This window comes from Vulpes vulpes, chromosome 11 (assembly GCF_048418805.1).
Source record: "Vulpes vulpes isolate BD-2025 chromosome 11, VulVul3, whole genome shotgun sequence".
Lineage (NCBI taxonomy): Eukaryota > Metazoa > Chordata > Mammalia > Carnivora > Canidae > Vulpes > Vulpes vulpes.
In genome coordinates, this window is record NC_132790.1 from 43,194,198 (window position 1) to 43,220,626 (window position 26,429).

At 38.9% G+C, this 26,429-nt stretch overlaps 1 protein-coding gene across 2 annotated transcripts in view; it reads left to right on the forward strand.

Moving 5' to 3' along the window:
- Nucleotides 1-26,429, forward strand: part of HEPHL1 (hephaestin like 1) — an 87,242-nt gene that overhangs the window by 13,836 nt on the left and 46,977 nt on the right. For both annotated transcript variants that reach the window (XM_025993237.2, XM_072726186.1), the window contains exons 2-10: nt 91-335; nt 7,467-7,679; nt 8,600-8,779; nt 11,835-12,089; nt 14,742-14,910; nt 17,464-17,603; nt 17,755-17,886; nt 19,518-19,729; nt 25,426-25,576. In XM_025993237.2, coding sequence (XP_025849022.1) covers nt 91-335; nt 7,467-7,679; nt 8,600-8,779; nt 11,835-12,089; nt 14,742-14,910; nt 17,464-17,603; nt 17,755-17,886; nt 19,518-19,729; nt 25,426-25,576 — 1,697 coding nt within the window. The remainder of the gene's footprint in view (nt 1-90; nt 336-7,466; nt 7,680-8,599; nt 8,780-11,834; nt 12,090-14,741; nt 14,911-17,463; nt 17,604-17,754; nt 17,887-19,517; nt 19,730-25,425; nt 25,577-26,429) is intronic.

Below are 26,429 nucleotides of genomic sequence, written 5' to 3' on the forward strand. Positions count from 1 at the left end.
CATGCTAGTACTTTATGAACAGTTACAGTAAGCTATTAGGATTTTTTCTTAATGTCATATAATTATAAAATATTTCCTTCTTACTTTTAGGCTTGCAACCTTATTTCTCGAAAGAGGGCCCAACAGGATAGGTGGTCTTTACAAAAAGGCTGTTTACAGACATTATACAGATGAGACCTATTCCACAGAGATTCCCAAACCTCCCTGGCTCGGATTCCTGGGCCCTATCTTGAGGGCTGAAGTAGGTGATGTGATTGTCATTCATTTGAAGAACTTTGCTTCCCGACCCTACTCTTTGCATCCACATGGTGTTTTCTACAACAAAGATTCAGAAGGTAAATATCAATCCTCTATTATTGGTGTCTTGTCTCTATTTCATAAGGCAATTGTCAGCTACAGTTAAAGGGATCTAAAAGACAATGATTACAGATTTTCCTTTGTCTTTTCCCCATATCCTTCTCTCCCCATCTCCATCTGTTCCCCTGATAGAGAAAACTTCAACAACACTATCAACCACCTTGATCTAATTGGCATCTACAGAACATTCCAACTAATACGCCTTCTTTTCAAGATTGTGTGGAACACTCCTCAGGATAGACAGTAGACTGCGCATAAAATAAATCTAAAATTTAAAAGAATGGATAGGATGCAAAGTATATTCTCCAATCACAATGGAATTCAATTTAATATAATCAATAAAAGAAATCTTGCAAATTCTTGCAAACATTTGGAAATGAATAGGGCACTTCTAAATAACCTATCGGTCAAAGAAGAAATCACAAGATAAATTGTAAAATACTTTGAATTGAATAAAAATGGAGACAACACATACTGAAATTTATGGTATACAGCTAAAGAAGTAATTAAGAGGGGATTTAGAGCTTTGCATACTTATGTGAAGAGAGAAGAAAAGTCTCACACCAGTAACATAAGTTTTTACCTTAAGAAACTAGAAAGCAAAGAGGAAATGAAACCTAAAGCAGGCAGAAAGAAGGAAAAAATAGGATTGGAGCAGAAATTCAAAGAAGGGGAAAACAAATAATATATAATAGATTAAACCAAAATTTGGCTCTTTGAAAAAGATTAACAAAATTGAGAAAACTTCATCTAGTCTGACAAAGAGAGAGGGCACAAATTACCAAAGTCAGGAATGAAAGATGGGACATCAGTCAGATCACACAAATATTAAAAGGATTATAAGGGGGGGTATAAAAAATTTTATGTCAAAATATTAGACAACTTAAATGAAATTGACAAATTCCTAGAAAGAAATTACCCAAACTCACTTAAAAATAAATAAAAATTTGAACAGACCTATAAAATATACAGAAATAGAATTAGCATTTAAAAATCTTCCCCCTAAATCAAACTTCAATAAAAAATATTAAAATTAAAAATCTTCCTTTGAAGAAAAGTCCAAGCTCAAATTATTAAATTTATAAATTCTATAAATGACTAAAATAATAATAATTCCAATCCTTTGCAAAATCTTTTGGGAAATAGAGGAATATTTCCAAATTCATCCTATGAGGCAAACATCAAGACCAAAGCCAGATAAAGACATCACAACAAACCTACAGACCAGTATTCCTCATAAATGTAGACAAAATATTAGCAAAAAATTCCTAACAAAATATTAGCAAACAGAATTATAAGGAGAGCTATATACCAGGGGAATTATACAACATGACCTAATGGAATTTATCCTATGATTGGAAGGTTGGTTTAACACTAAAAAATAAATGCATGCTGGGGAGCCTTACCCAACTCCTTATTTTTCAGCTCAGGTCACGATCTTGGAGTTTTTGAGACTGATCTCTGGATCAGGCTCCACTCTGAGCATGGGTCCTGCTTAAGATTCTCTCCCCCTCTGCCCCTCTCGCCCACTGAAGAGCTTTCTCTCTTTCTCAAAAATATGTAAATAAGTAAAACATATTAATAGAATAAAGGACAAAAACCACATGACCATCTCAAAGGGTACAGAAGGGCATTTAACAAAATCTAGTACTTATCAAATTAAAAATTTCCAACTAACTAGGAATAGACAGGAAATTCCTTATCTTGCTAAAGGTTATCTAAGAAAAATCCACAACTAATGCCATGCTAAATAGGACGGAGACCGAATGATCTCTTCATAAGATTGGGAGCAAGGCAAGAATGTCTGCTCTCACCACTTATCGTTAAATATTATTCTGAAGATTCTAGCCAATGCTAGACAATCTGCTAGCAAAAAACTCACTCATTCTTTATTTATCTAGAACATCTTTACTTACCTTCCTTTTTTGAGGGATAGTTTGCTGGATAGGGTATTCTCCATTTGCATTCCCCCCACTCGCCCCAGCACTTTGAATATATTATCTCACTGTCTTCTCGTCTCCATTCAGATGGGAAGTTGACTGTTAATCATGTCAATGCTCCCACAAATGTGATGAGTCTTTTTTCACCTGCTTCCAATATTACCTCTTTGCCTAACAATTTGACAACAATGTATCTATGTATAGATTCTTTGTATTTATCCTACTTGTGGTTCATTATGCTACTTTGGTGTGTGGAATAATGTTTTTCATTAAGTTTGGAAAACTTTGGACCATTATTTCTTTAAACATTTTTTTCCTGTCCCTTTTTCTTTCTTTTCTCCTTTGGCAGGTTACTATTGCACCTGTTAATAGACTTGATGTTGACCCACAGGCCTCTGAGATTATGCTTATTTTCTTCAAGCTTTCCCCCCCTTTTTCAGATAGGATAGTTCTGTTGATCTATATTCAAGTTCACTGATTCTTTTGCCATCTTGAATTTGTTGTCAAGACTCTCTAGTGAATATTTTATATCATTTATTGCACTTTTCAATGCCAAAACTTCAACTTTGTTCTTTTTTATAATTTCTACCTCCTTGTTGAGATTTTTCCATTTGTTGAATCATTTTGTCCAATTTCTCTTTAATTATTTAAACATGACTTGTTTTAATTGCTTGAACATTTTTTAAAAAGATTTTATTTATTTATTCATGAGAATACATAGAGAGGAGAGAGAGGCAGAGACACAGGCAGAGGGAGAAGCAGGCTTCATGCAGGGAGCCCGACATGGGACTCGATCCCAGGTCAGGATCACGCCCTGGGCTGAAGGTGGCGCTAAACCACTGAGCCACCCGGGCAGCCCTGCTTGAACATTTTTATAATAACTGCTTTAAAGTCTATTTGTTAAATTTCACATCTAGAGACACTTTAAGATAATGTGTATTGACTTTTCTTTGAGAATGGGTCATACGTTCTTGTTTCTTTATATGTCTCATTTTGTTGTTCTTGTTAAAAACTGGAAATTTTTGAGCATATGTTGAAACAACTCTGGATTCAGGTCCTTCCCTCATCCAAGGTTGTTTTTTTCTTGGCTTGATTTTTCAAAAAAGATTTTATTTATTTATTCATGAGACACACACAGAGACAGGCAGAGACATAGGCAGAGGGAGAAGTAGGCTCCCTGTGGGGAACCCAATACAGGACTTGATCTTGGACCCTGGGGTTCACACTCTGAGCCAAAGGCAGATTCTCAACCAGGCATCCCTTGGTTTGCTCTTTTGTTTAGTAACTTGCCTGGGCTAAATCCATGAAATCTGTTTTCCCTGTAGTGTGAGGCTGCCAAGGTTTCTGCTCTTTTTTCTTCCTTGTGTTTATTTTGAAGGCTGGCTGCTAAGGGGTCAGCTCTAAATCTGATTAGCTTTGAAGTCAGCAGATGCTTGGACAGAGGTTGTGCTTAAGTATCATTAACTCCTCAGTTCTTTGGAGTTGGAATTGTGGGTAGATAGAGAACCCATTTAAAGTTTAGGTGGTTCTTGTCTGCCTTGGATTTTAGTTTTTGTTGGGCCCTTTGCTTCTCCTCTTTGCAAGCACACAGCATTAAAGTCAGTAGAGAGAGACAAATAATTGATGTTCAGTAATTTTTCAAGCATAAACATTACTGGATGAATTTATTTAATTTCCAGGGCAATGGAATGGTTGGTATTTTTCAATTTCATTCAACTTTATGTTACTTTTGGGGGAGAGCATTTGCTGATGCCTTCGCTCTCTTTCGATGAATTTTTCTCTTCACTACCATTCCAAGTTTGCTAATCTGAAAGTCCCTGCTCAGTTCAACTTAGTGTTTACTATGAACTAGACTTATTGCTGGATACTGGGGCTGCAAAAATGAGTAAATACATAGTTGTTGCTTCCAAGATTTCACCTGAGAAGTGGTAGAGAATGAACTCAGAAGTTGGTAGGTAGAATTAACATTGATTAAACAGTCCCCAATTTGCTAATCCCTATGCTAGAGCTCTTACATACAATATCTCACTTAGTAATGGAATTAGTTGGTGCTTTTTTGATCTCCATATGAAATATAGTTATGTATTAGGACTATTTAAAAATAAATTTTATTGTTTTTTTTTTAATTCAGAAAAGCATAAAGGGGTAAATGCCTCACATTCTGATTCCCTATATATCCACTAAAATGAGCTCAAAATGAAAGATTAAACAAAAAGTAGTATATGAACATAGAAAATTTTAAGAGTACAAAGATGTATAATAAGGAAAGTAAAAATGCTTCTTACTTGTCTCTTACCAGAAAAGCAATTGCCTTTAATGTCTCATAAATTTCTCTTAGAAAAATTCCTGTACCTATATGTGAATGTGTGTGGTTATGTGTATGTTTATACTTGTTCATTTGTAAAAAAAAAGAGATTATACTCTAAGGTTGTTATGTAGTCTCCTTTTTCATTTTTACTTCATGATGGAGATTTTCTCACATTAGCACGCATAGACCTTCTTTTAAAGTTGTGCAATGTTCTATTGTATGAATGTACCAGTTTAGTACATTGATGATTATTGATGATTAATGATGATCATTTAGGTAGCTTTCAGTTTGGAGTTGATACCAGCAATTCTATAGTGAATTTTCCAGTACATTTATTTTGGAAAACATTTTCAAGAATGTTAAATTCTTAAAAGTAAAATTGCTGGTTATATTCACTTTCTTTCTTTCTTTCCTTTCTTCTTTCTTTTTTCTTTCTTTCTTTCTTTCTTTTAGGAATTGGCAAATTGTCCTCCAAAAAATTGCACATTTACTATTCCACCATTTGTTCATGAGCTGGCCTGTTTCTCCTACAACTTCAACAATCCTCAATAGTCTCAAATCTGATGGGGTGAAAACTTGTATATTTTGATTTATAAAAGCCCACACACATTCTAGAATACCAAATGAATGTTTTAAAAATATTCTCATATTGTTAATGTTACCATTGCTCAAAACCCTTGTCAAATCAAAATCCCTTCCTAAGAATAACTTTCAGAACAACTTAAAAAGCAACCCACCCCGAAATCACTTTTTACTTTCTATTCACGGTTTATTTTCAGTGGTGACACCAAGGATTTGTTTGGGGACTCCAGCCTTTCCTTTCAATAATAGCCATCAACACCCGCCAACAATAATGGGCAAAAAGAAAGCACATAAATAAATTGTGAAAAAAAGAGTCTCTAGAAAAATTGGTGTTTGTATTGATTTATATCATATAAGCAAAACAAAATGAGTGAACTCATCTTCATGAGTTGAAGCTTCTAGACAAATCCACTACCCACTCATCCTCCGCTAGCTACCGATACTCAGTCTCTCCATTTATAAGCTCAAAAGCTTCCAAGCCATGCATATTATTCACAGGACCTTGGTGTATGGTGTGGTGTACAGTTGTGCCAGTCATTTATTATTTTATTCAACACATATGTGCTGAACACCTACTATACTAAGCACTGGGGTAGATCTTGCATATAAAATTATGAGCAGAAAGAAATCTGGTTTTGTGGAAATTACAGTCTAATGTGAGAGACAGACATTAATCAAACAATTATATACATAGTGTTATACATATTTAACTAAAATCTTGGGCAGGTGCTATGAATGAATAATAACTGATGTTTTCTGCAAACTTACTATATACCAAGTGCTGTGATAAATGTATCATAGATCTTATGTCATGTAAGCCTCAGCAACTCTATGAGATAGGTGTGATAATTATCATGAAGCCAAGCCTCCTAAAAGAGAAGTAAATTGCCCAAGTCACAGCTAACAAGTGATAGAGATAGGATTTGATTCCAGGCAGTCTAACCTCAATGGCTGTGAACTTAGCTACTCCCTGGCTCTACTGCCCTAACTTGTGTGAATGCGTTTTAGAAAATTGATCTAGTCCAAGGGATTCAGGATTGTAGGTTTGTTGAATAAATTGGTGAATAAGTGAAAGAATGAAGAATGAACTTGGAGTGTATCCACATCCATCTCCTTGGACCCTCATTCTCCAACCTTCTTCCCAGTGCTATCCAACTCCTCCCAGTCCTTCCAGGCCCCTACCTTCTATCTAGGTGGTTATCAAACTAGTTTTAGCAGTAGACTTTCCTTAATTGAAAAATACGATGCAGGGCAGCCCTGGTGGCGCAGCAGTTTGGTGCTGCCTGAGGCCTGGGCTGTGATCCTGTGGACCCTGGATTGAGTCCCACGTCGGGCTTCCTGCATGGGGCCTGCTTCTCCCTCTGCCTGTGTCTCTGCCCCCCCACCTCCCGTGTCTCTATGAATAAATAAACAAAATCTTAAAAAAAAAAAGAAAAATATGATGCAATCTTACTTCACAAAACAGAAAGGGAATGCCATGCCTATGTACCTCTATCCTCTCTGTGGGACCTCCACACCTAGTAAAACCCATTATGTTCAACACATCACCCTATTTTACTCTCCAGTTGTCCCATGTGCTAATAATTCCTATTCTGATCTGCTCAAACAAAACTGTAGTATCTCTCGAGGAAACATGAAAGTCTTACTCTTCCTTCCTATCTTTCATGAGAACTCAAACAGGTGCTGAATCTATAATAAGTGCTCAAGAATTTCATTATTTCTTCTACTGTTTCTATCCTTCTTTTTTTTTTTTTTAAGACTTTATTTATTTGAGAGAGAGAGAGAAAGCACAGGTGTGGGAAAGGGGCAGAAGGAGAGGGAGAAGTAGACTCCCCACTGAGCAGAGAGCCCAATGTGGGGCTCGATCCCAGGACTCTGAGATCATGACCTGAGCCAAAGTCAGATGCTTAACTGACTGAGCCATCCAGCGGCCCCTCTCCTTTCCTTCTTGAATTGATGTTAAGTAAGGTGGATTCAAATCTTCCTGATTGGTTACAAGAAGCCTATCAGAAGGGGTCCTTATGAACATTTATTAAGCATCTGGTTTTGTGCAGGATGCTTTGTGTACATTGTATAAACTAGTTTTCACAACCCTGTGGGGTAGGTATCAAAGTTCTAGCTTCACTGGTAGAAAGCCAAGGTATTGAGAATTTAAGTAATTTGTCTCAATCCCGCAGGAAATAAATTTTGAATCATATGTGTTTGATTCCAAAGCTCTACACTGACCACTATAGCATGCAATCTCTGTATGTTAACTATGCTTTATCGTTTCTTGAAAGGAGCTCTATACCCAGATGGAACATCTGGAAGGAATAAGAATGATGATATGGTTCCTCCTGGCAAAAACTACACCTATGTCTGGCCAGTAAGAGAAGAATATGCCCCTGCTCCAGCAGACGCCAACTGTCTGACCTGGGTGTACCATTCACACATTGATGCTCCTAAGGATATCTGCTCTGGGTTAATTGGCCCACTCCTGGTGTGCAAGGAAGGTAAGGAGCCCCTCCCTCCCAATACACACACACAGACACACACAGAAGCCTATTCCCAGATGTGTTAAAAAGTGTTTTGCTTACCTCCCTTGTTCCATATGGAAGATGTCTTTCCTTCCAAGCATTCTGTAAGATTAGAAGGATTTTTCTAACATGGAAGATCCATCTGACACCACAAAAGGGGCAATAATTCAGACTTCTGTCAAAGAACCATCATCGTATTCTGAAACTTACATGCTTTAAAAAAACCAAACCAGGGCCCTACCATATTGATAGCCACTCATGCCAGCTTGACACCACACATAAAGTAGAAAAATGTAGCCAAGTGGCCAGGTTTACTTTTGCTTTAATATTTCACCCTCATGATCACTTTGTGATTTGTTCCCTATTAATCAAGGTAGTGTGTCTGTGCTGTCAGTAACACTGGCTCCCTTCAGGACCAAGGTTTTCAAGTCTGGTTGTGAAGACTTCTGTTTTATGACTTTCCTTTTCTATGACTGTCATTTCTATTAAAATCCTTTGCTGCTGGGGATCCCTGGGTGGCTCAGCGGTTTAGCGCCTGCCTTTGGCCCAGGGCGCGATCCTGGAGACCCGGGATCGAATCCCACATCAGGCTCCCGGTGCATGGAGCCTGCTTCTCCCTCTGCCTATGTCTCTTCTCTCTCTCTCTCTCTCTCTCTCTCTCTCTCTCTCTCTCTCTGTGTGTGTGTGTGTGTGTGTGTGACTACCATAAATAAATTTTTTAAAAAAAATTTTTAAAAATCCTTTGCTGCTTTCATGTTGAAGTTACTTTTGTTCCTATAGTCTTTGGCAGATTTCAAACTTACCTAATACTATCGGCAAGAAGCAAAACTCATCTTGATTTAATTCACTTTGAACTTTTGCTCCACTCTTTTGGATGTCCCCCCTCCCTTGAATAGGTATCCTGAATAAATATACAGGCACAAGGACAGATGTGGACCGAGAGTTCATTATCATGTTTACTCTGGTGGATGAGAATCAAAGTTGGTACCTTGATGAAAATATCAGACATTTCTGCACCAACCCTGACTCAGTTGACAAAAAAGATGCTGTTTTCCAGAGAAGTAACAAAATGCATGGTGAGTGTCTCCTATGTTATCAAATATATATTGAATGCTTTTTTGTGGATCTGATACTATGAGGGATGAAAAAAACCACAGAAATGTCTGACCTGGCTTTCTAGGATTTATAATTCAGTGACAAGAATGGTTATGAAGTGATATGAAACATCATACATGTCAGAATGTAAAACAATCTGAGAAGAGATGAGGCAAAATTGGGTATGACAAGCTATGGTATGGAAAATGGAAGGATGAATGCTATAACCAGGAAAGAATCAGGAGGTGAGCCTAGAGAGGATGAGTGGGTTTATATTGACATGAGAAAGGAGAATGAATCATCGTTATGTAATAATCCAGTGTTTTGCAACCTTTTGCACTTATCCTGTAACCATTTTCTAAATGGCTGCTAAATTTCATAGTTTAAATACACATTTGTGAATTTTCTATGTTTCCCATTCTTTTTTAAAAGTTAATTTTTAGAAAGATTTTATTTATTTATTTATTTATTTATTTATTTATTTATTTATTTATGAAAGAAAGAGAGAGAGCAGGAGCAGGGTGAGGAGCAGGCTCTCCACTGAACAAGGAGCCTGATGTAGAACTTGATCCCAGGACTCCAGGATCATGACCTAAGCTTAAGGCAGACACTGACTGAGCCACCCAAGCACCCGAAATTATTTTTTAAAAAAGAGAGACAGAGAGAAAGAATTTTAAGCAGGCCCCATGCCCAGCACAGAGCCCGATGTAGGGCTCAATCTCATGACCCTGAGATCATGAGCTGAGCTGAAACCAAGAGTTGGATGCTTAACCAACTGAGCCACCCAGGTGCCTCTCCCAGAGATCTTTTCATCAACATTTATTGAGCATTTACTTTGTGCCAGACCCCATATTTGAAAATATTGAATTTCTATAATTATCCTTGCCATTGAGACAGACCACTTACCCATGTCTGTTTTGCAGAGTAGTGGCTTAATACAAAATTTTAGGACTTGAGGATTATTAGGCAGTCTCATTCTTTTGTTTACCCAGAAAGTTCTAATGAACATAATAGACATCTTCAATGTAAACAAACACTTCATGTCATTCATTGATAAATTTCCTCCATATCTGCTTGTCTCCCAGAATCATCCTAACCAAGGCAGCGTCAATGTAGTCATAAAATCAGAGAGAGAAGGAAAGAGCTAGTGGTCATCTGACCTCCCCCATTTTACAGATGAAGAAACTGAAGTCTAAAGACCATCAATGATTTGTCTAAGGTCAAAGTGATCATTGGGCCAGAGTTTGCCTGAGAGAAGCTAAGAGGGAAGCCCCATAGCAAATAAATGTTAGTTAGTTTGGTGGTGTTTGATTCTAAAGTGTGTTGAGGTGTGAGTGTCAGTATACTGACAATTTCCACTGCACTGCACACCTTCTGTTCTTTCTAGTAGTGTTTCAGCAACCATGTGTGAGGCAGGTGTTTGGAAAATAGTTTAGAAGGGAAGAAGTAAAGGAGAGAAGGGAGGGACACAGGGAAGGAAGTGAAAGGTGGAATAAACAAAGACTTAAATTTGGAACATTGCTACATCCAGTCTACTTTTATTCCTGTGCTTTACAAAACGGTGGCAATGATCTCAAATCTTGCTGAAAACTACTAACTGTGATGGTTTATGACTCAGCTGCCCACATAATTCCTCTTACTCTTTCAAATGAAAATGGCCAACAAAAAGGAATCAATTACATAAGCAAATATAGACTATTTAAAATGAAAACTAGCCTGGGGGCACCTGGCTGGCTCAGTCGGTAGAGCATGCGACTCTTGATCTCAGAGTTGTTAAGTTTGAGCCCCACAGTGGTGTAGAGACGACTTAAAAATGAACTCTTAAAAAATAAAAAATATAGAGGTGGCTGGATGGCTCAGTTAAGTGTCCGACTCTTTGTTTCAACTCAGGTCATGATCTCAGGATCATGGGATTAAGCCCCTCATTGGGGTCCACACTCAGCTCAGAGTCGGCTTGATGTTTTCTCTCTCCCTCCCTCTGACCTTCCTCCACTCACACTCTCATAAAATAAATAAATAAAATCTTTAAAAAAAATCAGCTGTATGCAGAAATAGGTGTTTGCAAACAACCTTTCTTTGAATTAGTAAAGGAGACCCAACCAAGAATTGAAAAAACATTAACTTAAAAAAAAAACAAACTAGTCAATAGAAGATGTTCAATCAGTATAATATATATTAATAAATTCATTTAAGCTTACTAAAATTATTTAGAATCAACTGTGCTGTCTTAATCATTATTATCTTAGTAATAATTGCTTTTTTGAATTTAAAATGAATTTAAATTTAAAATTTGAATTTCAATTTGAATTTAAGAAGTGATGTTATGACTCTTTAAAACCCTGAATCACGTTCTCCTGCACTTGGTCAATTCCTGGCTCCCATTGAGATAATTCAAAAGACTAGGTTTCGGACTTCCAGTATAAGCTCAATCAAATAGATTCTGCCCCAGAAAGACCTAGTAAAAATGGGTTTTTCTCCCTGCTTTTAAACTAACAAAACTTTAGAGTAAACATGTATCCTAGGTCCCTTCTAATCAGCTCCCTTCATTTCCTTTTTTTGTGGTTTACTTTAATTACTTAAATGAAGTAGCTACTATGTGCCAACTTTTCTGCTGGGTCCTGAAAGCCCTGAAATGAGTAAGAGTAGATTTCTAATGTCAAGGGACAGAGTCTCCTACGGAAGTCAGGTATGAAAATGAAGGATCATGATAAAAAGGGGCTGAGCCACCTGGAAAATCTGAGCAGTGCTCTTTTTACTCCTGATCTCATTATTGAGTTCACACAGCAGCTCCAAGGCTGCTTTCATGTGTGCTCATCTCCACGTTTATTGAGTGCTTTTCTCTTGAAAAACCTAATACCTTTCATTCTTTTCTGGAACTATAGTTTATGAAAGGAGCCATGCTTTCCTGCACAAAAAAATTACAACCAATGATCAGTGCTAATTTTTCAGCCATGCTAGAGTATGTGCTACCATTGCTTCTGGTCCTGCTCGCCTCTGCAGGAGAGTCTCTGCCACCAGTGTGTTTCTGTTTTTCAGCCCTCAATGGATATCTCTTTGGAAACCTCCCTGAGCCTGATATGTGTGTTGGTGAATCAGTGTCCTGGCACTTATTTGGGATGGGGAATGAGATAGACATCCATTCCATCTATTTCTATGGAAACACCTTCATCAGCAGAGGGCATCGGACTGATGTCGTCAACCTGTTCCCAGCCACCTTCCTGACAACAGAAATGGTGGTTGAGAATCCTGGGAAGTGGATGATAACTTGCCAAGTCAGTGATCACCTACAAGGTAAAAAGGGCAAAGGCAAGCATGTAGATGTTTAGAGTGGGGCAATTATATCATGCTCTCAATGTTGCTCATTCAACATCTGCTTTTAGATTGATTCTTGTGCTATATTTAATTAAATATTGAATATAGAGGAAGATGTACGATGCTCAATTACTTGGCATCCTATCAACATATATTTATTGATCAGTTCCATATGAAAAAGGTGGGAGATGAATGAAAGAAATAGTAAGACCATCAAGGAGCCTATGGTCCAGTAGCTAGACATAGACATTTACAAATGAATAAAATGTGAGGCAGAAAGATAATTGCTCGTTGTTTGCTATAGTCACTTCTCTGGGACAATCCAAGGTACTTCCTGAGGAGTTGGCTCCTAAGCTGAGTCTTGAAATATGGGTAGGAATTGAACAGATGAAGAAAGGAAGAAAGACTTTCCAGGCAGAGGAAGTGCCAGGAACCAGGAAAAATACATGTACTATATAAGCAATTCTAAATAGAATAATAACATTTTAGCATTTGAGAGAAATTTATAGATAATCTGAACCAACCCCACATCCAATTCTTGAATTTCCTTTTGGATGTGTCTTTCAATTAATTGTAGCAGCCCATTTCCTCTCTGGGCTGCTCTATTAGAATGTTCTTCCTTGTATTGAGACAAGATCCAATGATAGTTGCAAAATCCCATAGGTACATGATAAACATTATTTTACTTAAATGCCTGTTGAATGATTTAGTCTTGTTCCTTTGGGACCACACAGACTGGGTCCCTACTTAGCTGGACCACAGGCTTATACCAGAAGAGTGATAAGAGAGAAGCCTGCAGTCAGAGCCCAGTGGAAGGAGATTTGAAAGGCAAGGCTAAGGAGTCAGGACTGGAAGTCCATAATGAGTTCTTCTGGATTCTTAGGCATACCAGTGACATAATAGTGCAGCAATCTAGGAAGATAAATATGATACCTGTGTGCAGAAAGGATTTGATGGAGAGATTCTGGCTGCTGGATGCTAGTTAAGAAGCATTGACATTAGAGTTATGACATAGAAAAGGTCTGGCTTAAGATGGTGAAAACAAAATACAAAAAAAAAGTGTTAGATACATAGACACAGAAGAAATAATGCATAATTAAATTTAAATACTGACTACATGTAGTCACCAGCAGGTACAGGGATGCAACTCTCCAGGGCAGCTTTGATAACACATTCTTGTTCCTACCAATCTTAAGCAGCTAATCTTAACATTAGTCAGATGGGTTATTCCAATTAAATTCAACTCAACAAATGTTGAGTTGATCAGAAATATGTACCAGATACTATCATGGGAAGACAAAGATGATCAAGTCCTATTCTTATTTTCCCCCAGTTTTATTGAGGTATAATTGACACATAGGAATTGCATATATTTAAGATGTGCAATTTGATGTTTTGATATATTCATACTATGAACTGATCACCACACTCAAGCTAATTAACATATCCATGACCTCACATAGTTAACTCTGTGTGTGTGTGTGCACGCGTGCACTCATACGTGCATGTGCGGTGGCACACATCCATGCTAGAAACACTTGAGATCTCAAGGAGTACAAAGTTTCAGTTATACAAGATGAACGAGTTCTGGAGACCTAACGTATAGCATGGTGACTATGGTCAAAACTGTAGTGTCCTTGAAATTTCCTAGGAGGGTAGATATTAAGTGTTCTTGCCACAAGATCCATATTCTTACAGGGTCTCATGCTCTTAAAACTGGGAAGAAACTAGTTTTAAAATCAAGGCATTTGCAGCTATTTGAAGCCTCAAATTGAAGTAAGATTGCTAAGCATAGCCAGTGGTTGCGGACATAAGCTGGTGTTTGTACATTACTAAAATATAATATTTCCTATATTGTCCATACACTCAGAAAAAATTATCATAAAAAATTAGAAAATACATTTAATTTTTAAATCAGCAATCCTGTTTTAGATTAATGGTGTCACATTTCGAGGAGTATCCTCCCTCTATTTTCTAGACCTTTATACATAAGTGCATGTTATTTATAACATGAAATTAGTCTATTAATACATTGCCCTTTATCTTACTTTTCCCACTTATTAATATATCAGTAATATATTTCCATGTCAGTCAATATAGAGCTACTTCATCATTGTTAATCCTCCCGGGGTCCTTTCAAAGGCAATTATGACTTACCTAACCAATATTCTACTGCCTAACACTTGTATCCCCTCCCTTTTTTTGATTATTATAAACCATACTAAAAAACCTCAGTTTGCAGATATACTACACTTTTGTCTGGTCTTTCTTGGGGAAAAATCTTAGATTTAGAATTCTTGGGTCAAAGAGTTTGATTTTTCTCTAAAGCTATGGACAGGCTTGCATTGCCAAATTTCCTTTTACTCTTCACCCTTAGTGTGTGAGCATTTCTCATTCATCTGCCAACACCGAGAATTATTAGTGTTTCTAATCTTTACCAATCTGATAAATGAACAACAGTATCGCTTGATTACTATTAAGGTTGAGCTCTTTTTTCATGTGTCTATAGGTTGACAAGTATTTAGATAGATTTTGTGAATAATGTATGTCCTTTGTCCATTTTCCATTTTCCTGTCTGGTTTCCTATGTGAGCATTTATACCCTGGCTTGTGGTTTTCTTCTGTTCTGCAGCTGGCATGTTGGGACAGTACAATGTTGGTAACTGCAAAGGTGATATTTCTCATCCCATGATGAAGGGTCAGCAGAGACACTACTTTATAGCAGCTGAAAAAGTTCTTTGGGATTATGCTCCTCAAGGCTATAACAAATTCAGTGGTCTTCCCCTTAATGCCTCTGGCAGGTAAGCAGTCTTTGCTGGTGTTTCTAAGACTCTCCTAGGAAAAGCATCTGTTAGACTTTTTCCTCTGACCTCACTTGAATTCCCAGCCCTTCTCCTATGAGGACACACTAGATGGCATGACACCACCACTAAGGGGTGATAATGGACATATTGCTGAGAATTAGCAGAGTATTTATAGTTTCATGATTGGCTGGCTAAATCAAAGCACTAGATTCATTCATTCACCAAACATTTTCTTTAGCACATACTATGTGCAAACTGCAGTTCTAAGTGCCATGAGTAGTACTAAGCTGACAGAGAATAGGATAAGGCCTTTGCACATGTAAAAGAGACACTTCTAAAGAGAGAATAAGACAGGGCTCTCTTTCAATGGAAGTAAACTGGCCAAGGAAAGTTTCCATTTTGGTTCAAGGACAGCCTGATAAGTTTGCCCTGTCTATGCAGAAGGTCCTTTCCTACCTATCCAGCAAAATGTTATTTTTCTTCAAAATCTAATTCTAATGTCACGCTTAAGTGAAGCCTCCCCTAACTCCTGAGTCATTGTTAATCATTTTGTCTCCCATAGCATGTAGTATTTTTCAAACTGAATCTAACAATTCATTAAGTGTATATGGACTCTTATGACTTGTTATTATAGAATACTGTGCAATTATGCCTATGAACGCATTTTAAAATGTACAGTATGTGGGGCACTTTGGTGGCTCAGTTGGTTAAGCATCTGCCTTCAGTTCAGATCATGATCTTGAGGTCCTGGGATTGAGCTCCACGTTGGGCTCCCTGCTAAATGGGGAGTCTGCTTCCCCCTCTCCCTCTGTTCCTCTCCCCTTCTCATACTGTCTCCCTCATAAATAAATAAAAAATCTTTTAAAAGATAAAGAAAATGTACAGTATAATACCAAGAATGATTGTTATTACCCTATGATCCCTTTTATAATCAAGATAATGTTTTAAAAATTCTCTTTGTGATGGAGAAGACACCTTCCATTTCTTTCATCATTAGTTCATTCATTCTTTCATTCATTCATTTTTTCCCACCAAACCAATGCCTTTGAACCCAGCCTAAAGGATTTGCGTGAACCTTATTTGAACCTGCTTGATATTGACAGTCCCTATTGACCAGTATTTTTCCATAAACAGAATAATGAGAATTGGCATTGGGAATTTTGTCTTAGAAGCCTTCCAGATTCTGAAGCATCTTATGAAATATGGAATATTAAACTATCTTTAGCTGATACTTAATGTGATATATGAAAATACAACACTAAAAGTGACATGAGGGTTACAGGAAGGTCTAAACCAGCATTCCCACCCTCAAGTCAGAAAGAATCGGCATGCCCAGAAAAGAACTAACTTTGCAAGTTACAAATAAGATTAAAATGAGTTGTCCAGACAAGTGGGTTCTCTGGGCGTTCAGAGAATGCTAAGACAGCCAGAGAACACTTCACAGAGAAATGAAACTTAGAGTCCTGAAGAATAGTGGAATTTATAGAAGTGAATAGTAAGGAGGGAGTGAGATCAAAATGATTGGAGTGGGGGATTTGCACAGGGGAGTGGATGTTTGCATAGAGCTATAGGGAGAGGATTGGGTAAACTGGGTATCAACCACAGAGATCCCATAATCCTTTTGAACTTTATCTGATTGGCAGTTTTAATTGAGTAAAGATGTTGGAGCAGGTAACTAGCTGTGGAAATTACCATCTTGATTAATGTTGTAGTAATGCATATGCTAAGGGAGAACCTGGACCAATCCAGGTGAGAGGGAGGGCACAGAGTGTGCAGCTGGAGGCTCCGTAAAATGTTGCAAACACAGGGTGATGAGGGCAGGTATGGCAATAGTGGCAGTGGGGAGAAAGGCAAGGAAACGGGGCAAAAGAGGCAAAAATTGTACAGAGAAGGAAGGCTGAACAAGATAAGGAGATGAGGAGAGAAAGAAGACAAAGTCAGCCTGTGAGACTGCAGGACTGGTGGCACCACGGGCAGAAATAAGGTTTCTAGAGATAATGCTAGTCAGAATTTATATCACTGTAGTTCACAACTTTGGACTCTGGTATTTCATGTATATGGTTTATACAATAACTCTCCATTGACTAAACTATTTGGCTAACTAGACACTCCATTCCTTAATCATGCCAGATATCAAAGAGCTTACTGTATGCTGAGACTATTCATATTGACATTGACATTAGCAAGAGATAGAGGGATACTTATTCTGCAAAGAAACCAATTAGCTCTTTACTTTCCAGTTAGTTCTTTCCAGAACACCATTCTGGAACTCCAGGGCTGGTAAGTAAAGAGTTCACTTGTGCTTTCTTTGGTTGCTGGACCTCTGGGGAAGACAAGTATGGTGGCTAAGAAAGGAATGAGCTTGACCATCATCCAAGGTCTTTCAAGGCTGCCTGACTATTCCTGGAAACTTGGTTGAAGACTGGGCCATCTTTCTTGGGGAGATGGGTGGGTGAATGAGCTAAAGATAATACAAGGAAGCTCCATAATTAAGGCATCTGGTGGATATGTAGAGATGTGCTCTCAGTCAGGTTCCTATTCTTTACACAGTGACTCCGAGCTCTACTTCACACAAGGGGACAACAGAATTGGAGGAAAATATTGGAAGGCTCAGTATATGGAGTATGTTGATGCAACTTTTACTCGAAGAAAGAGACTCTCTGAGGCAGAAGCCCATCTTGGAATTCTTGGTAGAATAAAACCATCTGTCATGTTTTGAATGGGGGGAGATGCTTTAGTGGGACATATATGTACATGGAATGACTCCTCTCCTCCTGCCTATATTCACTTCCCTCTGCCCCTTTTCATCCTCTTCTCCCTCCTCCTCTTGATATTTTTCAGGCCCCGTCATCAGGGCAGAGGTGGGTGATACTCTGTTAGTGACCTTTGCCAACAAAGCCGACAAAGTCTACAGTATTTTGCCCCATGGCGTGATCTATGACAAGGCATCTGATGCAGCCCCAAACATAGATGGTGAGTCTCAGCCTAGTCTCTGGGAGGAAAGAGGATGGGGGAACAGAAGACTTGGAATCAGATAGATTTGATTCAAATGCTGGCCCCTTTTACTACCAGCCCTGGGAACTTATGTGAGCTTGTGCCTTACTCTTCTCCCTACTAATGCAGATAGTGACACTCACCTCACAGGGCTTCAGAAGGAGCTGGAGAGAATTTAGGGCAGGGTTTGGTCCACAGTAGGCACTTAGGAAATGTTCATTCCAAAAAAAAAAAAAAAAAAAAGGAAATGTTAATTCCTTTCCTTTTCCCTCAATAATGTGATAAATGTCAAAGTGAGCTACTTTCACGGTTACCTCCACTTCCCTAAGTCGGAGAGTTTTTCAGCCACAGGTTGCAAGGGATTCTGTGGGTGGAGGCTGAGAATAAAATCTGATTTGGTTAACATCAAAATCCTACACATAGTCTTTGCTTTGTCTCTGTGGACAAATATTTATTTATAATCAGTCTTGTGCACTTACCATCATATATGGCCTCTCTCTATCACAGAGTGGGTAGCACAGACTCTGTACATGTAAGAAAGGAAGCTGCACCCAGTGGCTGCAGGAACTGTCCTTCCCCTCATGATACTGCTCTTTGGAACCTCTTAGTCTCCTTGGAAGTCTTTCCTATCACTGCAACAGACATGAGTGTCTGGGATACTTCATGCCCAAGGATGCAGCTAGGCCCAGTCCAGAGCAGGCTTTGAGATGATGGTAAGGCAACAGAGTAGGAAAGAATGGAGGGAGAACTCCCCCACCCGCACCCCCCGCCACCAGACCCATCATCATCCCTCCTCCTGCAGCAACATCTCTTTCACCTGTACTTTCTCCTTGGTCAAAATGCTCACAATGACTTTGTGTGTGTGTGTGTGTGTGTGTGTGTGTGTGTGTGCAGGAAGACCACCAGTGACAGCCCAAATGTCTATATTTTCTATTGTTTAACTTAGCAAATTTACTGGGCACCTTTTTGCAAAGCTCTGGACAAGGAGTCAAGAGTTTCTGGTCTCAGTCTGGCTGGAGACCCTCAACGAGTTCATCTGGCAATATAATGTGCAGGTCCAGTGCCAAGTCTTTAGAATCAGACAGCCCTGAGTTTGAATCCCAGATCTGCCACTTACCACCTTTATCACCTTGTGTCTTCACTTACCTCCTCTATCTTATGGTTATTTGGGTTATTTCCTGGTTCAACTAGATTTCAAACTCTTTAAAGATAGGCTCGTGCTTAACTTTTTGGGGTATCCTCCTCAGTGCTGATATAATGTATTCCACATCTGAAGGCACTCAATGATACTTGACTGATTTACATTTAATTGTGAGAAAGGTAATTATCACTCTTTATATTTGCTAAGCCCAGTATTCGAGTAGGAAATAGTATTTATGGAGACACTAACTGTAATCTCTGAAGAAGATAATTCTTTGATATAAGCTTCTATCTCATGAAACAGCCGACTGTGGCAGTGACCTCCCTGGTAGGGTACCTAAGTGGAAACAATTGTCCTTCTACAAAATACATCATCAGAGAGAGACCCTAGTGCTGGAAGACCCAGTCTGACAAATTTGATGTTCTTGGTCTTGCGTTGAGAGTAATTGTTATTTTTTTTATCTGCTCAGGATTTCTGAAGCCAGGGGCGCATGTTAAGCCAGGTGAAACTTTCACATACAAGTGGACGGTGCCTGAGAGTGTAAGCCCGACAGCTGGTGATCCCCCCTGTCTGACCTATCTTTACTTCTCAGCGGTTGAACCAATCCAGGACACCAGCTCTGGCCTTGTGGGGCCTTTACTAGTCTGTAAAAAGGGCGCACTCAATGCTGATGGGACACAGGTAGGCCGTCAGAGGTCACTAAATTCTCCTCAGGGTTGTATGTGGGTAAGAGCAGTAATATGGCAAGGAATCAGGAAGTAATAAAGTGTCAGGTATGAAAAGTGGTTTTTCCTCCTTCCTCTTAAAATTGACTTAAAATACATAAAGAGCATTTTATTCTACCTTTTTTTTAAATAAATTTAAGATCTGAACTTAAATTTAACGTGATTTTAATGTAACTTTAAGATCCGAAAGTTACAGATGCCTCCCCTCCCCTCCGAAACCCAGCATTTCTGCTTGTTGAGGTTGGAATTTGGTGGGTGCTTGTCCCTGTGCATTGCTTTGATTCTAGAAATCTTCAGAGATCTACATGGACTATGAATTGGGACCCTTTCTTCTTGGACAAGTTTTCTCAAATTGGCCACATGTTAGAATCATGTAAGGGACCTTTTAAACATCTTCCATTCTGGTGCTCCAGACCGATTAAATCAGAACCTCCATGCGTTTTCCAGTGGTTGAGAACCACTGTAACTTACCACTGCAAACTGCAAGTGAATCGCCGCGGACACACAAGAAAGCATACAGATAAATTCCTGCAAGTCCCGACTTGGAGGCTTTGCTGGTTGCACTGACTCATGTGGCAGAGCACACCATTTCAAGCTATGTCTATATGATATTAAATATATTGATGAAAATAGGAAGATTGAATCATGTTAACCATTTTGATTTATTTCACCAGTCAGAAATAGTAAGACTATTTATTTACATGGTATATTTTATAATGTTTGGCATTGTAAGTACCCACTTCTGGGCTCCAGGGAATTTCTAGGTAGAGGACACAAAGTGTCGTGATCCACTATAGATTTTCATTCCCCAGCATGAGGGTCCAATCTGAGAAATGTCTATTAGAGGTTCAGTATGTCCCTGGCCCTCCAAATGGCTCCTCAATAATGCACGTGTACTAAGATTGAACAGTTACACTGTACCCTCAACCACCATATAAAGCAAAATAGAATGAACTATCCCTATTTTAAAAAAAATTTTTTTTTCTATCCCTATTTTAAAATTAAAGAAATTGGGCAGCTCTGGTGGCTCAGCGGTTTAATGCTGCCTTCCACCCAGGGCATGATCCTGGGGACCTGGGATTGACTCCCTCATCGGGCTCCCTGCGTGGAGCCTGCTTCTCCCTCTGCCTGTGTCTCTGCTTCTCTCTCTCTCTGTCTCTCATGAATAAATAAATAAAATATTAAAAAAAAAAAAACTAAAGAAACTAATGCCCAGAGACATTGAATGAGATCCCAAGTAGTAATTAGTGGAACTCAGCAGTAACAGGACTTTGAGCTTCCAACTTTGTTTGTTTTTCTAATATACTACCCTGCTTCCTAGAGCTAAATAAATACCTGAGCCCAGGAAATTGAATGCCAGAAAACTTCTGAAAGGTACTTCTGATTTTTCCCCGATTGTATCCATTTAATGGTAACTTGGACACTTGCTAGAAGCACCTTATAGTATGGGAAAGTTGTTGCCTGAACCGAACACCACTCATGGTCAGTCCATTTACATGAAGTTCATGAAAAAATTAATAGTAACCTGAAATACCCCACATTTGGGATTTCATTGAGAGAGAAATCCATTTGGCCAAAGTTATTTTCTTTTTTTCCTGTTATTTTTTAGAATTTAAGTTCAATTTGCCAACATATAGTATAACATCCAGTGTTCATCACGTTGTATGTCCTCCTTAATGCCCATCACCCAATTACCCCATCCTCCTACCCACCTCTCCTTCAGCAACCCTCAGTTTGTTTCCCAGAGTTAAGAGTTTCTCATGGTTTGTCTTCCTCTCTGATTTTTCCCCATTCCATTTCCCCTGCTTCCCTTATTTTCAATGCAAAAAAATACTAATGAAACATAAACTAAGACAGGCCCTCTATAGGTCAAAGCTTAGGTCTCTCCTCAGCAGTTAGAGAACACCAAAGAGGTATTTGCCTCTCTTTCCAAAAAATTCTCCCAGGGGTGAATGGATGTCATAGAATCTAACCAGGTACTTAATAGGGCCCTTTGCTAAAAGTCATGCCTTCTCCACTGGCCACTTAATCAGAATTCCCTTCACCCAGATTCCCCAAAAATAAACATTTTGCCTCATTTGCTTTATTAGCTTTCTCTTTATTTTTCTGTTGTTTTCTTTTTCCTGACCTGTTTGAGGTAGGTTATAGATCTAATGTCTCTTTGGTGTGTTTCCCAAAAGCAAGGTCACTCTCTGACATAAACACAACATAATTATCCAGGTCAGGAAATTAGTCTTGATACTGTACTATTTTCAAATTCAAGCACCTTGAAAATTTTGCTGTCTTTCCAATATCCTTCATAACAAAAGGAATATATGTTTTGCCTGGTCCAAGCTCTGATCTAGATCATGCATCATCCCCTCTTCGTGCCCCTATTTCTCCTGTGATCTCGTTCATCACAGGAAAGCAATTGTGACTGTTCTAAAATGCAAATAAGATGAAGTAATATCCACGTTAAACATCCTCCAGTGGCTTCCTATCACACTTGGAATAAAAATCTACATTTCTTAGCCTAGACCTATATGCCCAGCCTCTGACTCCAACTTTGATAGAACTCCCACACTCGTACCTACTTCTCCATCCTTATAAGCCTTGCTGTTTCTTGAACAGGCCAACCTTATCCTTGTCTTAGGGCCTCTTTACTAGGCTCCCTCTGCTTGGAATGCCTTCCCCTGATCTTTGCATGGCTGACTCTTCCTGTCACCTCCTTAGAAAAGCCTTTCCTGATCACCAAGCTAAAGTCATACTCTATTACATCACCTGATTTTAATATCATTTACTACTGTAGGACATTTTCTTTGTTTATTTTTATATGTCTGGTATGTTTCTTTTAACAAGAATATAAGTAACATGGAGCAGGAAAGTTGTCTGTCTTATCTTCATTTCCCAGAACAATGCCTGGTACACACTCAACTGATATTTATGGTTGAATAAATGAAATACAGGATAAGCACTTCTATCTTCAAAATCATATTAAGAAGTTTAGGTAGCAGAAAATGTCACATTACACAACTCAAACATTAAATGTGTGGCCTGCAAGTAGACACTAAAAATTCCAGGACAACCTTATTTGCAAAATTCATTTCCCATATCCACATTTAAACACTCAGAGTTGTGAGATGGATCATGGTTCAGACCTCCCAGTTTCCTTGCTGCTATGGGAGCCTAAAACATACTATTATATGTAAGTGCTCTTCACAAAAGAGCTTTGTGCTGTGGATACTAACCCTCACTAAGATGCATCCTATGCACAAGTGGCCAGGTGGATTAATCCAAGTTCTCCAGAGAAAGAGACCCATGAGGATGTACATATAAACACAAACAGACTTATTATAAGGAGTTGGCTTACATGGTTATGAAGGCTGACAAATTTCAGGATCTGCAGAGAGTTGGCAAGCAAGAGACCCAGGAGACAGAAAAGTCCAGCAGGCTCAGGATCCAAGAAGAGCCTATGTTTGAGTTTGAATATGAAGGCAGAAAAAAGTCAGTGTCCCATTTCAAAGGCAGGAGTAAATCCCTTTTACCTGTGGAAGGATCAGACTTTTTGTTCCATTGAGACCTTCAACAGATTGGATGTGGCCCACCCACACTGGGGAGAGCAATCTGCTTTATCCATCTATCAACTCCAAATGTTAATCTCATCCAAACACATCTTCATAGAAACACCCAGCACAATGTTTGACCTATTATTTGGGCACTGGAGCCCAGTCAAGTTGACACATAAAATTAACCATCACACAGGGTCCCATCACCTACTTTCCAACCTTTTCCTGGGTTAATTTCCCACCCACATTGACTCAGTTACCTTCCAAGTGAGGTTCTTCAACTCAACACCTTTTAGCAGTTCCTTCTTGTCTTATGGACAGTTGCAATCATAGCTAATAATCACAATTAACATTGAGCACTTTGGATTTTCCAGATGCTGTGTTGAGTGCTTTACCTATATTATCTAATTTAACCTTCACCAAGAAATAGGAAGTGATAAGTACTCTTACTCTCCTTTTTGCAAAGGAGGGAATTAGGGCTTAGACAGAGTAAATCGCTTGCCCCAGTTTCCACAGTGAATTAAGCAGAATGACATTAGAACCCATAGCCCATAATCTTTTAAAATATATTTGACCTTTTATTACTCCCCCAGTTTTTATATTTTACTTTTAGGCCCTCATTGTTTCTTTTCATAGCCCATGATCTTAAACTACTGCCTTCTAAAACACCACATGATAAATCAGTAAGTGTATATAAGGAATGGTATGAGAATAGAGCAAAGAGTACCCACATCTTGAATGATACATCAGGAAAGCATCACAGAGGCAGGACAGCTAAACTGACCTTTGAGGGTGGTGGTGTTCAAGTTGAATGCATGAAGGATGGAGGCCTGTAGAACATAGCAAGTTTAGATTGCTGCAAGGAGCTTGGCCTCACTTCTGTCAAAGTGCCAGGAGGGAAGGGCCAAGAGATCAGGCTGGGCAGGTAGGCAAGGACTAGATCACTCTGAGTTTAGATTGGACTTTCCAGTTTCAGAGAAAGAGAGATATGATCAGTGGCATTGCTGGGGGTCCCTCCGGAGCAGGCAGTAGGGTAAAGGGTGGGTTGGAGGGGAGCACATTAGAAACAGGAAGATGGCTGAGGGACAGAAAATACAGTCACTTCTCTGGTTCAGCTTTAAAGAAAACCATATTTCAGCAACGCAAGATACGGTGTGGTCAGACGTGCTCAAATAAATAGATTAGGAATACATACAGTGAGAAGTAATCCATGGTCCCCTCAATTTCAACTTATGTTAATACAATCTAGCAAAGCCCCATGGGTTATATGAACCCATTACTTCACTCAAAAACATGTAGAGCACCTGCTTTTCCAGGCATTTTTTTCAAACTGGGGACGCAGAGAGGAACCCTACATGTCCCTACACTCACAAAGCTACAATGCAGTGGGACAATAAAAAAAATAAGTTCATAAATAAAATATAATTTCCCATGGAGACTAGTGCTATGAAGAGTACAGTGGGGGGTGAGTGAGTAAGTTTGCAGGCAAGGTGGAAGCCAGACGACCGTTTTAGACAGGGTGGTCAGGGAAGGGCCCTCGAAGGAGGTGACATTTGTGCAAAGAACTGAATGGAGTAAGGGAGTGAGCCAGGCAAGACCTGGGAGGAACTTTTGGCAATGGGAATGGCACATGAAAAGTCCTTGAGGCAGGAGTGAAGCTGAGTGATCATAGAAAAGCAAAGGACCAGGGTAGCTGGAGTGAGCAAGGGATGAGGACAAGGAGATGAACCTGGAGAGAGAGGCCAGGGCATGGAAGCCCTGGTAAGCAGACTAAGAGAGTGATGACTAGGTTGAAAACAGGAGTCCCACAGTGTAGGAAAGCTTCTGAGCAAGGACTTATCACCTCTGAGCAAGTCTCATGGGGAGGAAGAAGGATATAATGAGAAAGATGAAATTATATAGGGCATAAAATGAATTTATCAGAATCATGCTCAACATCCTGATTGATAAAATGACCCAGTAAATCCATAGCTGATGTTGGTCCTCAGTTACTTCGGGTTAACTCTGAAAGTGAAGTAGAAATAAGAATTCCTCCAAGGTGTACTTTTTAATACATTCATTTCTTTCTTACATTACATTAATACATTCATTTCTTTCTTCCCTGTAGAAAGGAATAGATAAGGAATTTTACCTACTGTTCACAGTCTTTGATGAGAATCTGAGCAGGTACCTTGACGAAAACATTCAGAGGTTTACATGGCGCCCCTTCAGTGTTGACAAAGAAGACAAGGATTTTGTGAAGTCCAACCGAATGCATGGTATGAAAAATGACTTTCTTTTCTGTAAGGGAAAGGTGTAATTGCATTTGAAGTGGAAATGATATCTTAATTTTGTTTTCTTGGATATTGTTCTTGGTCACGAGTAAATCTTTTCATGACGTCATCTCAGAAGGGATGGTGAAACCTCCCTATCTCCCAAGGATGTTGTGAAATTTAATTAACACTTCTGAAATACTTCATTAGCTTGAGATGAAGCAACACAAAATATGAACTTGCAAAGATCACAGTACATTATAAAAGTAGAAAATTACTGACAGAATGCCCTCCCTTGGGTTTGTAATCACATCATTAAGTCTGATAATCCAGTGATCATTAGAGATAAACATTAAACAGCAAAGCATCTCTTATCAAGTTACATGAAGGAATGTCTAAAGTGCTAATTTTTAAAACGCTACCCATTCCTATCCCAGATCTTATTTAGAAGGAATTATTTAATTCCCCTTCTCTGTATCTCTTATATCTGTTGTAACAGTGGCAAACCACCTCATAATTGGTGTGACTAACACAGGATTCTCCTTGGTCTTGGGCACATTACCCAAAGTGACAGAATAATTAGCGAGAGTTCAAACTCAAACAATTTTAAGAGTGCTGTCAACAAAGGGGCTAAACCAAGCACTCTAAGATAACAGGAGCCAAATTGCTTGCTTTAGAACCAAGGATAACAACTATTTATTGCCTTTGAGACATTACATGGAAATAACAAAATAGTCCCTACTCTCCCTTCCCCACAAGGAAGTCCAAAAAACTCCAAAGTTCCAAGTGACCCACAGCAGCCAGCTCACAGATCCCTATAGTCCTAAGTGTTCTATGCCAATAATCTCCTTTTGGACCA